Below are 18607 nucleotides of genomic sequence, written 5' to 3'. Positions count from 1 at the left end.
TCCAAGAAACGACAAAACGAAAATGAAGCATACTCTTACTACACCGTAGTTTTTTAGATTAACACGAATGGTTTCATGATATAGATTTACTATTCACATTCAGACAAACCGGTGACAATTCTGGAAGTGATTATATGAAAACTAATATGTGTATTGCCATAAAAGTAAGGTAATGCAGGATATTCGTCTACTATCAAATAATGTGACGTTACTTAAGACAGAAGTGAGAGAGACGCAAAAGGAAGTTGCAGTTATTTGGTAGCCCTATTTCTTGAGCGTTAATCACAAAACTGTTGTACAATAAGTTATCAGAAAAGTCAAGGACATGTAAGCTTTTTGAGATTCTGTAGCCTATGCCATATCTCACTTGTGGTAGAATACTCGATGACAACTCACTTTGAATTAGATGTGGTTCATTTGTTTGCGACTACCGCGCCGCCTGCCGACACCTTTTACAAAGAAGGCGGGAGGTATGGGCTTGTAAGTTGGTGAATCGTTGTGTATGAGTTAAAAAAAAGTCGTGTGAATTATTTGATCATCGATAACTGATTGCCCGTAGTGTAGTTTAAAAACTGAGCTGAAGGACAAATAGTTGTGATAGTGAAGAACTTAAGATTTGAAATTATGACGACATATTGCCGGTATACTGTGCCGATGAAGGCCGAAGTTAGTGTTTTGAACTGTGGCTTTGTGTGATAATGTGTTCTATGCATCAAATTAATTACGAAAATGACTGACAAGAAGATTATGAAGTTAAGTATTCGACATAAAGAAGCAAATATTGATATGGGGTACGTTAAGTGTAGCAGTAAAAGTAAATCGTGTTCTAATTTGGGAAAGTGCGAAGAGGCTGTACTAGAAGGAACGCAGGTTAATATTCTTGACATTTCTATGTGCCAGTTGCCAACGACAACAGCCTTACCTCTATCAGAATCCACCCCTCGAAGGAAAAGGAGCACTGTTAATGACTCAGTAGAATACAAAAGCAAACGAAGAGTTTCACAACAGACTAAAGAAACTGGAAACGTGTCGCAGCTGCTTAAAACAGATCAGGCTCTATTTAGTACATTGATCGAGAACATAACGCCTATAAGGAATTCGAAGCAGAAACGAATCATTACAAAAAAATCTCCAGTAAGTAGAAGATTAAGAGAGAAATTATTTAAAAATGTAAATGGCAACTTGTGCCCCAGCATTTCGACTGAAACAATTAGTTTCACACAAAAGCAGATGCTTACCCAAGATGATTCTGTTTTACAGGCCATAGATCTCGGTATCGTCGAGACTAAAGAAACAGGTACTGATGAGATACCTGACGAACTTAAAAACTTGTTCGCAAGTCAAGGCTTTGATACATGTGCAACCAACGTAGGAGAATTTGAATGTGCCAATGATACAGAACAAAGAATAGTTAATCATAATGAGATACATGATAATTTGAAAGATTTGTCCATTAACTGGACCAATGAATCCATGATTCACAGCGTACTAAATGAAAATAAATCTAAATGTATAGGCCTAGAACAAACGCCGGCTATCACAATGCAAGAAAAAATACGACAAGCATTGGTAATGAATGCGCAGAAACCTGTAACACCAAAACTGTTTTGTAACGAAAACACAAGTGTGGACAGTAGCAAAGATCTAAGTCGTCTTGATGGTCCGTTCTTTGGACTACCAAAAAAAGTAGAATCGCTCATCAAGTCTTGTAAAGGCATCGATAAGCTTTATGGTATGTGCTCACATAGTTACATAGTTTTAGACTCACTGCCCCCTTGCATGAAACCTATTTTCGCAATGATTTCAGAAATACAATTTATACATACAAAACTTTGTTTCAGACAGTGTGCAGCTATTACACTTTCTTTCACACCCACTTTAAAGCTTTTATGTTGTGGATAGTTTCCTGAGTAGAGCATATTACACACCTGATTTATGTCTTTCTGTGTTGGGTAACAGTATTGCTACCTGTATGTTTGTACTTGCAACCACAGTACTGTGGCAGATAGTACACTCTGACCAATAGCTGTAAAATACTTTCCGCCCTCTCCAGAGGTTTTAAGTTATGAAAATGTTCACTGATCATTCTGTGTGTACACCTACATTAACCAGTTTGTAACAATGTTTGGGATAAGTGTGTACATGTAGCTGTCATAGAAATAGGCACTTGAAACAGAACTGACACACAAAAATGTTTAAAACTTTTGTTGAATTTAAATATTTGCTTTTGATAGAATAATTGAGGTAATACAATGGCAAAAGAAAGGGCAAGGGAGAAAGTTGGTTAAGACAAGTCTTGTGTTCTTTAGCAATAGTTGTTTTAAGGAGGGGAGGGGGCAGGAAGATTTTTCATAATATGTTACTGTGGGTGGTAAACAGCTTGAATTAATATCAAAGCTTACAATAATTAATATAGAAGCATGTACGCTTAACATTGGTGCACTCCCATCATCGGCTCTAGTTGTTATTATGATTTGTTTTCTCCATGGGATGGTGTAGTTTTTATAGTTCCATGGTGTTGTATACTTTGTTGTCTTAGTGAAATCTCTATGAATAAAAGTAAAAAAAATAACAAAATAGAGAATAAAATGTATTCAAATATTAATAATTAATGCGTTTCCAAGCAGCTGAGAATGGCATACTGCTGCAGTCAGTCGTGAGATAAGTTTAACATCACCTTTAGAAAATTTTATTTATAAAGGAACTACCTTTTTTGTGAAAGTTCAGGAATGATTCTGACTCCAGTCAACCTCCTTGGGATTACAAACGTAATTAGGATATGAAACTTCCTGGCAGATTAAAACTGTGTGCCAGACTAAGACTTGAACTCGGGACCTCCGCTGCAGGGTGAAAATTTCATTGTGGAAATGTCCCCAAGGCTGTGGCTAAGCCATGTCTCCGTAATATCCTTTCTTCCACGAGTGGAAGTTTTTCAATAGAGCTTCTGTGAAGTTCATAAGGCAGAAGACAAGGTACTGATAGAAGTATAGCTAATGATCCTGAGTTCGTGTCTTGGTCCGGCACACAGTTTTAATGTGCCAGGAAGTTTTGTACCAATGCGCACTGTGCTGCAGACTGAAAATTTCATTCAGGGAACTTACAGTTTTTTATATTTCGAATAAAATCTTGATAAAATGCTCAGCATTTCAAATCACATAACTTAAGCAATTTTACGCAACTCAAATGTATAAAATTATTGTTTCTATCACATTAGATATTATGGAGATGTAATTAAATATATTATAAAATCCTCTGCCCCATCTCTCTCATAAAGCTCTCAAATAAGGATGTGTAATGTACTCATTCGATCATAAAGTTCAGTATCAGTAATTTAATTCTCCTTGGATTACATTACAGAACAGTTGCACTAACTTAGCTACTTATACCTAATGTACAGTCTCTTTAAATTGGTACATAGGTAAAATATATGGCCAAATGTTTGTAGTACCCATCAGAATTGTTCTGTATGATTCTAGAGATCTGCTTGTGGGATCAAATTGATGGCATAAGCATAACAATTACTATGCATATCTTGTCTTATTGATCCAAACATATCTTGTACATGTTTCCACTGTCATGTTGGTGAAAATGTCCGGAAAACCTAAGGTGGCTGTAGATGTCGCATACCCTCCTACAGTGTGGAAAATGTCCTCAACATAATGCTTTATATTCCTATTGAATTTCTGCTTCATTGTTTAGAGTACATAATTCACATTTTAAATGAATTAGTACCTGTACACAGGTTGGTGCTTATAATTTCATAGTAAATGCACTGTTCTTTGGAGTATTGTGAGCACATTCTGTGAAGAAAAGTTATGTGCAGATAAACCAAATCAAGTAACTCAGTTTGACATTCCCATAGAAGTCTCCCTTGTTGTGTTGATATGAAGACCATTGTGACTAGAGTGTACCTAATAAATTAGACTAAGGATTCGGAGAGAGGGGGGGGGGGGGGGTGGCTCACATTAGTTTTGTGGAAGAGGAAGGGATGCGAGAAAATGAAGCACAAATTCTTACAAAATGAGACAGGGACCTATAGAAAATAGTGTTTTTTAAATGATTATTTATTTATCCATAGGCAGAGTCCATTGTATTCCAAGAACATTCCCAATGTTAGAGCTAGAAAGGGGGGAGGGGGGCAACATTTGTTAGTTTCATGGTAAATGACAAAATAGTTTTTAGATTTCTTGACAAATGACTGAGTACACGTGCTGCTACTCAGTATCCATTTTTCAGCTACCTTAAGAATTGATATGATGCCTGTTTCTGTGGCAGGGGAAGGTGTGTGTGCAGTTTGCGAAGTGGGGTTTTTTTGTTAGCAAAGAGCGGGGTGGGGAGGTGCGGGCTAGGTGCTCTCTGTTACCCTTCACTTGGTATTATATCTGCAGTACTTAATACACATTTCACAAACATACACTAATCAAGATGAACCACAATTAAACCATACTTGGAAATCAACACCAATTTACTCACTCGTAATCACAATTCTACTTTTTGGCTGCTTCATTACTTCAGCACTACTTGGAACACACACAAGAGAATAACAACAGTGGGACCATTCTTATATAAACAAATAATGACACTGCATACTTACATTTCTTGGTTTATGGATAATTTGTTATTTGAATATGTACCTCTCTAATGTCTAGCCTTAGGAACTGTTTGGAACTGTTTTAGACTACATAGACAAAATGGGACCTAATAGCTTCTTAATTTAATTCCGACTATGGGAGTCTTCTTGTCATTTTATTTTGTATATTAGTTTATTGTAAAGGATGCACCCAAAATTGTGGGGTCCTTTTCAGTTAAATTATGTTGCTCTCTATGAACAAAATAAACATCCTTATTTCCCGTATTCTGATAATGTAAGTATGTATTGAACTGAGCAGTGCTATTTGTTTCAAGTACATTATTGTTGTGAATATGTGAAGTGAGTGGACAGTCAAAATATGAACTTCTCTGAATTTGTTGCTACGGAATTATTGATCCCGAATGTACACCAACTACATCAGTAATAAATTAATAGCATCATTTATTTTATGCTTCACTTCCACACATGGGTCTCTCTTTTCCAGAAAAAATATTCTTTTATTTCAGTTGCTATTCCTCTGATACCATGACAGTATTAGTTTATGTATTAGTATGATGTGACATACACAATCAAATGCTTTAGCATGGACAAGGAAAATTGCCCCAGACTTCTCTTTGCTGATCTAATGCCACAGTTACATTGCCTGCTATGTTAACTGCTGCTGTCATGATATATCTGCATTTTTCCAGAAGTATGCTGTGCCTCTTTGAATATGTTATTCTCCTCTGTAAAATGTAATTTACTATTTTTTGTGACAGTTCCCACTATTTTAGGCAAAATGGATGTAGTAGTAATTGACGTATAATTTGTAGAATTTTCATATCACCATGCTTATAAGTAGTTGCAGGCTTACTCTTTTTCAGGCATTCAGGAATTCATTTTGTTGAAAGTTCTTAATTCACTAATTTTTGTACTGTCAGAGTGACCATATATGCTACAAAATGATAATATTCCTAGTGCCTTTCACGTACTAGTTTCAAGAAAGATTTTGGTTTGTTAATAGCAAGCAAACACTGAAGAGTAGTTGACTGTCAATCATAAGCAGTTCAAACATACAGTGAATAATGGTACCCCATATGTAATTGGCTGTAAGGGATGAGAAGGATCACCTTGTGCACTTGTAGTGTGTGCCTTGACAGCCGTATTGCACATATTGAAGAGAGTTCCAGTAGCCATTAAAAGAGCAGGGTGCAACTAGCTATATACTCTCGTACATGTGAAAACAAATGATACCATTCACCCGCATTTTGAGGACATACTTGGATCATTCCAATGACTGGCAGAGAAGGCTAAGAACACCAGTCTTGCTAACTGAATTCCAACAGAGCTGACAGTCGGCAGCATTGTCACCAAAACTGATCATGGCCACAGGGGCATAGATTGACTGGGAGGCTTTAACCAGCTGCATTCAAGGTTCAGTAACAAGGACCTTCTTGACTTCTGCCACAGGATTGAGAACTGTAATGTCCATCCTAAATTTCTCAGGGTTACACTAAACATAAGAGCTTGCTACACTCATAGCCAATTGTACTCGTATTTCTGGTACACACAAAAGGGTTTTTTAGATTCTGTGACTCTACATCCAGTCTAGATAGTGATAGCTTTATGAATCTCTGAACTACTAGACTATTAAAATCATAGAATTCGCAACAAAGTGCCACAATTTCAATTGCCACTTAAAATGCAGTGGTGCTCACATAGTAGTAGATACAGAAAGGTACTAAATGTAACTCTTATGTTTATAGTTACATTTATAGGATAAATCCAACTGTGTGTCAAAAGGATGGGCCAGTGGTAAATGAAAGTAGTGTATTTGTGGCAGTAGTCCAATGCAGATCCACCAAGAGAGAAACTGAAGTTGCATGTGAAGTTGTTTGGGCAAGACTCAGACTCAAGGTTGGATGTAACTTGAAACTGGATCTTGCTATTAATCAGTAGATTCACCACCAGACGTAACTGTAATCTTGTGTGAAAACCTCAGTTCACTAATACAAGTCCCTGGTTGTACTGTCTTCATTGGAGAGGATTTTCATCACGCCACAATCAAATTGGGTTAGTTCAAGTTTTTGAAGTGGTAGGCATGACAAAAGTCCTTTTCAACAACAATAAATGTTTCCTCTGAAACTGTCTAGGACAAATAGTTCGGAAGCCCACTCATAACAGAAATACAGGGTGATTCAAAAAGAATACCACAACTTTAAAAATGTGTATTTAATGAAAGAAACATAATATAACCTTCTGTTATACATCATTACAAAGAGTATTTAAAAAGGTTTTTTTTTTTTCACTCAAAAACAAGTTCAGAGATGTTCAATATGGCCCCCTCCAGACACTCGAGCAATATCAACCCGATACTCCAACTCGTTCCACACTCTCAGTAGCATATCAGGCGTAACAGTTTGGATAGCTGCTGTTATTTCTCGTTTCAAATCATCAATGTTGGCTGGGAGAGGTGGCCGAAACACTATATCCTTAACATACCCCCATAAGAAAAAATCACAGGGGGTAAGATCAGGGCTTCTTGGAGGCCAGTGATAAAGTGCTCTGTCACGGGCTGCCTGGCGGCCGATCCATCGCCTTGGGTAGTTGACGTTCAGGTTTCATAACTAACCTTTTTCGTAGGACTCTCCATACAGTTGATTGTGGAATTTGCAGCTCTCTGCTAGCTCTGCGAGTCGATTTTCCTGGGCTGCGAACAAATGCTTGCTGGATGCGTGCTACATTTTCATCACTCGTTCTCGGCCGTCCAGAACTTTTCCCTTTGCACAAACACCCATTCTCTGTAAACTGTTTATACCAACGTTTAATACACCACCTATCAGGAGGTTTAACACCATACTTCGTTCGAAATGCACGCTGAACAGCTGTCGTCGATTCACTTCTGCCGTACTCAATAACACAAAAAGCTTTCTGTTGAGCGGTCGCCATCTTAGCATCAACTAACGCTGACGCCTAGTCAACAGCGCCTCAAGCGAACAAATGTACAACTAAATGAAACTTTATAGCTCCCTTAATTCGCCGACAGATAGTGCTTAGCTCTGCCTTTTGTCGTTGCAGAGTTTTAAATTCCTGAAGTTGTGGTATCCTTTTTGAATCACCCTGTATATTACATCCGAGGGCATCAAATAGATATGACCCCTTAGAGGATTTCTATATTGGAACTGGTACCAGTAACCATGTAGTAATTGTCGAGTTTTAGCGACAATGATTACCAAAGTACAAAAGATAGAGAGATAGTAGTGAATGAATGTCAAAAAGGCAATGCGTAAAGCCTTTTATGACTACCATAGTAGACTCTTATCACAAGATCCAAAGAAATACTGTTCTTACATATAGGCTGTCATGGGCATCAAAGTTAGTGTCCAGACACCTTTGGACAAGTTGGGAACTAAAATTGATGGTAGAAGATTGAAAGTGAAAATGCTCAACTCCATTACCAAATATTCCTTTAAAATGGAGGCTGCTGAAGTGAGTGCTATAGTCATTAGTGTCAGTGGTGTTGAGAAACATCTTACATCGCTAAAATTGAACAATCCTCAAGGGCTCAATGGAATCCCTATTAGTATCTATACAGAAGCAGATACAGTAATTGGAAGAAAGCACAGGTCACATTTAAACAAGTAGGGCAGCAGAAGTGATCCACAGAACTGCCGTCCAATGTCATTGATGCCCATCTGTCATAGAATATTACAAAATATTTTGAGCTCAGACATAATGAGGTATCTCAGACAGAATGACCTCCTCCATGCTAACCAGCATGTATTCCCAAAACATCAGTCATGCAGAACACAATTCACATGTTTCTTATATCACATCCTAAAAACTGTGGCCCAAGGCATTCAAGCAAGTGCAGTATGTCTTGATTTCCTAAAAGCACTTGAATCAGTACCATAGCAAAGTTTATGAAATAAAGTATGATCATATGGTGTGTGAAATTATATTTGTGACTGAACTGAGGATTCCTTGGTATCAAGGATGCAGCTTGGACAGAAAGCCATCATCAAACATAGATATAGCTTCAGAAATGCCCCAGGGCATTGTATTGATACTCTCACTGTTCATGTTGTATATTAATAACAACCTCAGAAATTTTGCATATGAACATGGATGTGACAAAAGTCATTGGATAGCGATATGCGCACATACAGGTGGTGATAGTATTGCATACACAAAGTATAAAAGGGCAGTGCATTGGCGCTGCTGTCATTTGTAGTCAGGTGATTCACGTTATAAGATTTCCGACTTGATTATGGCTGCATGACAGAATTAACAGCTTCTGAATGCAGAATGGTAGTTGGAGCTGGACACATGGGACATTCAGGTTTGGAGTTCATTAAGGAATTTAATATTCCAAGATCCACAGTGTCAAGAGTGTGCCAAGAGTACCAAACTTCAGCCATTACCCCTCACCAAGGACAAAACAGTGGCCTGCAGCCTTCACATAATGACCAAGAGCGGCAGCATTTGTTTGGAGTTTCAGTGCTGACAGACAAACAACACAATGTGAAATAACTGCAGAAATCAATGTGAGACGTACAATGAATGTATCTATTAGGACAGTGTGGTGAAATGATTTTAATGGGCTATGGCAGCATGTGATTGACGTGAGTGCCTTTGCTAACAGCACAAAATCGCCTGCAGTGCTTTCTTGGGCTCATGGCAATATCAGTTTGACTCTCTTTCTTTTAAAGCCATCAGTCTTCTGACTGGTTTGATGTGTTCCACCACAAATTCCTCTCGTGTGCCAACCTCTTATCTCAGAGTAGCACTTGTGACCTCTGTCCTCAGTTATTTGCTGGATGTATTCCTTTCTCTGTTTTCCTCTACAGCTTTTACCCTCTACAGCTCCCTCTAGAACCGTGGAAGTTATTCCATGGTGTCTTCTTGTCAGTGTTTTCCAAGTATTTCTTTCCTCACCATTTCTCCAGAGAACCCAATCCTTTCTTAGCTTGTCAGTCCACCTGATTTTCTCTTCTGTTCTGGTTTTCCCACAGTCCATGTTTCATGACCATACAATGCTGTGCTCCAAACGTAAAGTCTCATAAACTTCTTCCTGAAATTATGGCGTATGTTTGATACTAGTAGACTTCTCTTGACTAGGACTGCACTTTTTGCCTGTGCTAAGCTGTTTTTTATGTCCTTGCTCCGTCCATCATGGATTATTTTCTGCCTAGACAGCAGAATACCTGAACTTCGTGTACTTTGTGATCACCAATGCTGATGTTAAGTTTTTTGCTGCTCTCATTTCAGCTGCTTCTCATTACTTTCATCATTCTTTGATTTACTCTCAATTCATATTCTGTACTCATTAGACTGTTCAATTCATTCAGCAAAGCTGTAATTCTCCTTAAATTTCACTGAGCATAATGATGGCAATGAATCTTATCATTTGTATTCTTTCACATTGAATTTTAATCCGACTCGTGAACCTTTCTTTTATTTCTGTCAGTGCTTAGTTTGGATAGTAGGCGTGAAATACTACATCCTTATCTTACACCCTTTTTAGTCTGAGCCCTTTGTTCTTGGTCTTCCAGTTTTACTGTTCCGTCTTGGCTCTTGTATGTATTGTATATTACCTGTCTTTCCCTATAGCCACCCCTATTTTTCTCACAGTTTTGAACATCTTGCACCATTTTACATTGTCAAATACTTTTCCAGGTCGACAAATCCTATGAAGGTGTCTTGATTTTTCTTCAGTCTTGTCTCCATTATCAGCCGCAAAGTCAGAATTGCCTCTCTGGTGCCTTAATCTTTCCTAAAGCCAAACTAAAACATCCTGAGTTTTCTTTTTGATTCTTCTGTGTATGATTCTTGTCAGCAGCTTGAATGCATGAGCTTTTAAGCTGATTTTGTGATAATTCCCACACTTTTCAGCTCTTGCAATCTTTGAAATTGTGTGGATGATTTTTCCCAAAAGTCAGATGGTATTTTGGCAGACTCATACATTCTACACATCAACATGAATAGTCATTTTGTTGCCACTTTCTCCAATGATTTTAGAAATTCTGGTGGAATGTCATCTACTGGTATCCCTTCTGCCTTATTCAATCTCGAGTCTTCCAAAGCTCTTTTAAATTATGATTCTAATACTTGATCCCTTATCTCTTCTATATCAGCTCCTGTTTCTTCTTCTACCATCTTTTCAGGAAGTCTTCCCCATCATAGAGGCCTCCAGTATACAGTTTCCACCTATCTGCTTCCCCCTTTGCATTTAATATTGTAATTCCCATTGCACTCTTAATATTACCAACCTTACTTTTAATTTCACTGAAGGTTGTTTTTACGTATCCTGGGTCAGTCCTTTCAACGGTAATTTCTTTTCCGATTTCTTCACATTTTTCATACAGCCATTTCGTCATAGCTTCCATGCACTTCCTGCTTATTTTGTTCCTAAGTGACTTGTATTTCTTTAATCTTGAATTTCCATGAATATTTGTATACTTTCTTCTTCCATCTACCAACTGAAGTATTTCTTCTGTTACCCATGGTTTTTTCGCAGCTATCCTCTTTGTGCTTATGTTTTTGTTTCCAGTTTCTGTGAATGCCCTTTTTAGAGGTGCCCATTCCTCTTCAAGTGAACTGCCTGTAGAGCTATTCATGATCATAATACATATAGCCTCCATTCCGTAGTACTTCCATATCTGATGCCTACAGGGTAAATACAAAGAGATCGTTTCCTGATAATGTTTCTAAAAATGTGTCTAAAAGAGTCTTTATTTGATGTGCCAGACAGGTATGACTGGAAACACCATTCAGCAAGAGTTTCAAAGATATTTTCTTGCTCTTTCAGAGAGTAATTTAGATGACAAAATGGGTGACACTATCAGAATTAGAGTATTGGTAGATTTTACTTAATATTCAAATCAATTTACTCATAAAATTTTTAGCACAATTACATAATCACAGAATTTCAGGTTTGCTTCTCTTACTCATTAGGCCTGTCCCAGTTAACTTACTAGCTTTCTTTCTAAAATGACTTGCGGTCAGTTCTACGCACAAATGTTGGCCCTCCTTTAATTCAATGATTTATCACAAATGGGTTATCTTCCTCTAGCCATTAACATTTTCTTTTCCCCTGTGAACTTCCGATGATTTCCAGCTCCCCACCACCGTTTTTTTAGTTGACTCCATTTATACAAAGTTTCTAAATTTGTTATGTTTTTTCTTAGCTCCTGTGACAGTTTTTGCTTTTGCTGATAAATCATCATTTGCTCTACAGCTACTGTTTCAATTTGACATGTAGTTAATTTGCACAACCTCAAATTGTAAAAGAAAACTGTTAAGATCCTGTTGACAGTTTGCTTTCGTGTATTTCTTCGAGTAATACACAAACAATAAATTAACTTTGTCGAAAGTGAAAGGTGTCTGGAGTGGTGCTGGCTGGGCCATAAAAAGGGAGGCCTCAGATCACTTTGCCTTCTCATCGTTGTGTCATGGGGTCACAGGAAAATAAAATCACGTCAAGTATACTGTTTTTAAAAATCATTCTACATTAACTTCTTAATGACTGTACTTTACAGAAGTAATATTTTTCTCTGTTGAAGGCATTCTTTCTTTTTTTCTGAATTTTCAGGGGCACATCCTCTCCTTATTCTACTTAACATATATTTCACACAACTAATTTTTTCATGAAATGAAACCAACCTGAAGGAGGGGAACGGGTGCTGTTGCCCACAAAACAGTATCAAAAATTTTAAAAAATGTCATACAATAACTGCTCTGATTTATAATGTTTCCATAAGGTGAGGTTCAACAGCCATAAAGTATTTTATAAAATGCATTTTAACTGTCAGCTGTTTATTGTCCCATTAGCCATCTACCAGTTTGTCATTAACCATCATCCAGGATGTAGGGTACAATTACTAATTTGTTGTATCCTACATTCTGGAGTATGGTTAATAACAAAAACCGGTAGACGATTAATGGTCAATAAACAGCTAATGGTTAAAATGCATTTTATAAAACACCCTAATTATATTTAAAATATTGTTTTCTAATCTTCCATTGTGGTATTTCTGTGTTCTGCAGAAGTCAAGATGACAAGTCGTGGACTCTAGCTCCATTAGAAAAGAAACAGTGGCTCACCCAACTTGAGGATTTGTTTGGATGATTCCAGTTCCAAAATAGTGAATGTTTGTTCAGGTCCCTTAGGTACTTTCTCAAGGCAGTAGTCATAAGCTACAAGAAGCCAGGTGTTATGTACAACTTGTGTAGAAATCTAACAGCATTTATAAGAGTCAGAAGTTACGGGAGGGGGCAATAATTGAGAAGGCAGTGAGATAGGATTAAATCCTGTATTCGATAAATACAGTGCAAGCAGTAAAAGGAAATTAAAGGTAAATGTGGAATGAGTTTTAAAGTTCAGGAGAAGAAATAAAAACTTTCAGATTTGCTAATGACATTGTAATTGTGTCATCAAAGGATATGGAAGGTAAGTTTAATGGAATGGATAGTGTCTTGAAAAGATGTAAGATGAATGTAAACAGTTGTAAAAATGGTGTGTGTTTGAATTAAATCAGTGATGCTGAGGGGATTAGATTAGGAAATGAGACATTAAAATTAAACAAGTTTTGGTACTTGGGCATCTGATGATGCCTGACTTAGAAAGTGTGTTAGTTACAGACTAGTTGTAGCAAGAAAAGTGTTTCTACAAAATAGAAATATTTAACACCTAATATACACGGTGGTTCGTTTGAAGTTTCAGATGAGATTGTCTCGAAAACTATACATTGGGTAAAAATAGTGGGCAAGACAAGTTCACACGCTCAAAGGGGGACATCAAATGATTCTACACGTGACCTCCAGCCCCTGCCCCCTTGGGTGGGATGGGGGTCAACTTTTAAAGCTTAAATCGAAACACCCATTTTTTATTCCAGATTCCATAAAAAAGTAATCAAGTTTTGTCTGAAACATTTTTTTTTAAACCATTGACAGATGGCACTGAAATAGAGAAAAAGGAAAATTGTGGAAGAACTCTTATTTATCTAGAATTATCCGAGAAAGACGCATCAAATCAATAAAAAATGTGTACCAATTCTTTCGTTATGCCAAATTAACCTATTTTTGTACAAAACATACTGTATACTACTTTTAGCGTTACCCAGGAACGACGACATGGACGTAGTGGAATGATGTTCCCATGGGGTGCTTCATTAGTGAGAGTCCCCTTGCCTCTCACATGTTCAGGTGCTTCATTAGTGTGAGTCCCCTTGCCTCTCACAATTTGGCATGCTTAATTAATGAAATTAGCCACAAAGAAATTGTCCAAAATTATCCCCATTTGTTTCAACGCATAAAGTCAATTGTTTGCAAAAGTTGTCCACAGTTTTGAGCAGTACATCCTGTGGTATGGGTGCACATGCTCTTTGAATGCATTGCTCTGTATCGTTTCAGGTTGTGTGCTGCCTTTCATTGACAATATTTTTTAAATAACCCCACAAGAAAAAATCAGGAGATGTTAGGTCTGGTGAACATGGAGGCCACTGAATTGGTCCGCCGCATCCTATCCACCGACCAGGCACCATAAATTTAAAACGTTCCGCACATTTTTAACATAATGGGGAGCTGCTCTATCCTGTTGAAACCACAGTCATTGCCTAGTTTCTAAATCAACATCTTCCATTAGCTCCAGCAAATCATCGTGGAGATGTTGTAAATAAGATTCCCCAGTAACATTTCACCCAAAAAAATACGGTCCTATCAAGCAACCATTTAAAATTCCACACCAGACCATTAATGTCAATTTGTGTTGATTGTCAATGGGTCTGTGCCAGTGTGGAATGACAGGGGACTAATAATGACAATCATGATGATTTAATTCACCATTGCTTTTGAATGTGGCTTCATCAGTGAACATAACGTATCTAAAAAAAAAAATCATTGTCACCTCTTATCATTTCCCAGGCCCATTGGCAGAAATGCTCGTGTATTTGCATATCTTTTGGCATTAATGCCTGTGTCAGTGTGATATGATAAGCATGCCTTCAAAATCCTCAAAACAGTTGATTTTGGTATTCCAGTTTGTCCCTGAATTGCATGATCCAGTTGAACACAGGCGAGAATGGTATGGGTAACAGCGTCATTTTCATTGTATTCGCGATGACGAGGTGGATGGTGCACATATCCATTTCGAGCTCTTTGAGTGCAATTTCGAATAATGTTTTTGCTTGGATGTCATCTGTTTGGGAAACGATCAATGTACAATTGCGCAGCTGCAGTGTAATTGTTACGGCATTCACCTAAAATTGACACCTGTCAACAATCTCTGTAGGAGGATAGTGAGCCATGTTTCACTAAAGAATAATTTACTTTAGTCATTTGATGTTAACAGTCCACAATCTGAAAGTGAAGTGACATCTGATGGCATTGCACCGACCTTTATACTGAGCCTTAGTTCACAGTTTGGCCACAGTAGCACGACAGTCGAGTGAGTAATGCTATTGTGAAGAGTTCCCTTACAAAATTTTAATACCATTCTGCCTCCCTCCATCAAAAACTGTGGCAGGTAGGATACATTTTGTGAAAATATAGCTTAATTTGGCATAATGAAAGAATTGGTGCACATTTTGCATCGATTTGATGCATCTTTCTCGGATCATTCTAAATAAATCAGAGTTCTTTCCCGATTTTAATGTTTCTCAATTTCAGCGCCCTCTGTCAATGGTTTAAAAAAATGTTTCAGATGAAACTTGATTACCTTTTTTATTGAGAATACAAATCTGCAATAAAAATGGGGGTTTCCATTTAAGATGTAAAAGTTGCCCCCCACCCCACGCAAGGGGACGGGGGCTGTGGGTCAAGTTTAGTATCATTTGATGTCCTCATTTGAGCTTATGAACTTCTCTTACCCTCTATTTTACCCGATGTATAGTTTTCGAGATAATCTCGTCCAAAACTTCAGATGGACCACCCTGTTCATTTGCTAGAAAAATTTTTGTGAAAGTATTTGTCTGGATAATAGCTATGTGCAGAAGTGAAACATAGACAATAAACAGTCCAGATGAGAAGGGAATATAAGTTTTTGAAATGTGCTGCTAGAGAAGAATGTTGAAGATTAGATGGATGGATTGGATAACTAATGAAGATGTGTTGAATCAGATTGAGAAGAAAAGAAATTTATGGCACAACTTGTCAAATGGAAGGACTCAGTTGGTATAATGCATCCTAAGCCATCCAGGAATAGTCTGTTTGGCAAGGAAGGGAAACTGGGGGAGGGGGGGGGGGAATAATAGTAGAGGGAGATCAAGGGATAGAGTACAATAAATGGGGCCAAGTAAATGCAGGTTGCAGTTGCTCTGCAAAGATGATGAGGTCTGCATAAGATAGACTATCTTTGAAAACTGCATTGAACCAAACTCTGCAGTGATCACTTCAAAAGCAACGTTTACCTTGATTTGTCTCACGTTCCAGAAGATTCTGCTTCATATTTTAATCAATAGAAATTCATGAATGAATAATGAAGTGAATAAAAAGAAAGTACTCAGTGGTTTACAGTGAGATCCTGATGTATATCCATGCTGACTACTGCCTGCCCTATACTCTGCAGTGGGTACCAGTGTGGGTCATTGAGTAGATATAAGTCAGCTTCCAGATTGTTGTTCAACTTGAATAGGCTGTTTCAGAGTATTAACAGTGAAAATCAAACAATGGAAAATCCAGGGAGAATGTAACAATATTATGAAAGGACAGTTGATGCTCACCATATAGCGGAGATGCTGAGTTGCAGATAGTCACAACAAAACGACTGCCACAAAGAAGCTTTCAGCCAGTAAGGCCTTCGTCATAAATAGGCCACACACACACACACACACAGACGTACGTCTGCAGTCTCTGACAACAGTTGTGACAGTCTTTTTGTTGTGCGTATCTGCGACTCAGCACCTCCATTATATGGTGAGTATTAACAGTGACTGTGATGTACTTTTTCATAGACCCATTTACAGTATTTTCCAAGTAAGCTGCTGAATGTGTAAGCAATTTTTTGACACTACAAACTATTGCCCATAAGGAACACCAGCACCAAGCACAATTGTTACAACAGTTTTTCTGTAGGCCTAGCAGAATATTGTTTTGCTGTAATGCGTATAACTATTTATTTTGCTTTTATTTATTTAGTATTCCAGATCTGTCGTGATAACAGACCATAGCATATGGAATAAGCCAGTTTTACGACCTTGCAGTTATTACAATACAACATCCAGTGTGGTCAAATAAACAGTATTAATCAATTAAATATACAAATAAGTGCAGGTTAGTCATGTTATCGTATGAAAAAAATGCAATATTTAAACACAGTTACAATAATACACACATTTATACACACAGTGATCTGAGGATGAAACGTTACATGGAAAGTTTGTGTTCTTACACATTAAGGTTCAAATATTTTTCTGTAGTGTTAAATGAACTATAGAGTAGGAAATGTTTTAAATTACTGAAAAAAAGAACACATGACCTTATCATTTACAAAGACACTCAATTTTGGAGGAAAGAGTGTTAAAAGATGTTCGGACTCTTAAAACTAGATCCCCTTTTATACCTCACTCAGGTCTGTAGGTTCAAGAGTTCGTCTTCTTTCCCTCAAGCCTCATAAGGATTTATGTATCACCACTTGGAAGTCACGTGACCTCCATTTGTCTTCTTTGTGTGCAAAGATGGTGAAACTACAAGACTGTCCATACAGTGTCTAATGTGCATGAAGATTGTTCCATAATGGTCAAGTTCATGGTTCAAGAGTCACCATTGGGTGTCCTTGATGCCTGCAGCAATGAATACCAAAATGATGTTTTTATTATACATTATCTGGATCAAATTCTGTGTGTATTAAAGTACATTGTAATAGGTACTGGCAGAATGAGCTAGTGCAGTTTTTAACTCCCTGAGCTCATATATTCTGTGTGCATGCATATTTTTGCGCTACTTATTTTCATTGTATTATGATGACAAGTCCTATATAATTGTAAGATTGTCCCTGGATGAATAATAAATAAATGATTGTATACTGGATAAGGCCACTAAGATTCGTCACCCACTGTATCTTTAAAAATAAATATCTCAGTGTGTGGTTGTGATTATGGGTAGTGTGATGACTTTTCTGCTGTATGCATGTGAATGTCTATCCTTGCCAAATTAAGATTCCAACTTTGTTTTGTTTAATTATAACTATGGAAATCTTTTTACTGTACCAAAGGAAAGAGCCTTCAAAGAGAACTGGCATGACATGTGAGGAACTTGATCAAATACTGAAAAGATAACTGCCACAGACCAGTGTTCCAATGTCATGAGAAAAATAAACATCTGCCCCACTGCACGAAATTTAAGCAAACACATAACTGTGATACGCTTCGCGTATTGATCATTGTAACTGTTGTAGCTAGAGCTCGTAATGTAGCTCTTGGGCATTATACACGATTTCAGATGGACAATACTGCTTGTTCAGTTTTATCTGGAATCGCTGCATCACAGGCTCATATTGTTCAGCATTTCGTGTCACTGAAAGTTGTTGGTGTTTCCTTGTAGGCCTCATTCTCAACTGTTGAGTAGTGCATATTGCCCATGGCTTGTAAACAATACAAAATATTGCATAGAAGCATTCATGTCATTTTTCAATTTTCACAGATGCCATTTTGAGTTCTCTTACCAGTTTCGAAAGTCATTCCCATGAAGGTGTTGGAATGAAATGTGGAAAGAATCGTGATACCACTAACACATTCAAGCTGTCTTGTAGTGAGGTGTGTTGTGTGTTACAGTTGTAAAATGTTGGTTGCGTTTGTCTCATCATATGCCTTTTTTGCCTCCACACTTTAAATTCCTTTGATATATCAAAGCATGCAACTGCATTGTTATTCTGATGTAAAGAGGCAACGGCCTTGCCGCAGTGGATACACCAGTTCCCGTCAGATCACCGAAGTTAAGCGCTATCGGGTGTGGTCGGTACTTGGATGGGTGACCATCCAGCCGCCATGCGTTGTTGCCATTTTTCGGGGTGCACTCAGCCGCGTGATGCCAATTGAGGAG

General features: G+C 37.7%; 1 protein-coding gene across 3 annotated transcripts in view; it reads left to right on the top strand.

Moving 5' to 3' along the window:
• Positions 1-434: 434 nt before the first annotated feature.
• LOC126094639 (helicase POLQ-like) overlaps positions 435-18607 on the top strand; it is a 115791-nt gene continuing 97618 nt past the window's right edge. For 2 of the 3 annotated variants that reach the window (XM_049909130.1, XM_049909131.1), the window contains exon 1: positions 437-791. Coding sequence is in view for 1 of the 3 variants with exons in the window: in XM_049909129.1 (XP_049765086.1) it covers positions 730-1732 (1003 nt within the window). In the remaining 2 variants the exon portion in view is untranslated. Of the gene's footprint in view, positions 1733-18607 lie in introns of all 3 variants that reach the window. The other variant, XM_049909129.1, reaches the window with a different exon arrangement.

This window comes from Schistocerca cancellata, chromosome 8, assembly GCF_023864275.1.
Source record: "Schistocerca cancellata isolate TAMUIC-IGC-003103 chromosome 8, iqSchCanc2.1, whole genome shotgun sequence".
NCBI classification, from domain to species: domain Eukaryota; kingdom Metazoa; phylum Arthropoda; class Insecta; order Orthoptera; family Acrididae; genus Schistocerca; species Schistocerca cancellata.
The sequence above is the reverse complement of the archived record's forward strand: the minus strand, read 5'-3'. Positions and strand labels throughout refer to the sequence as shown.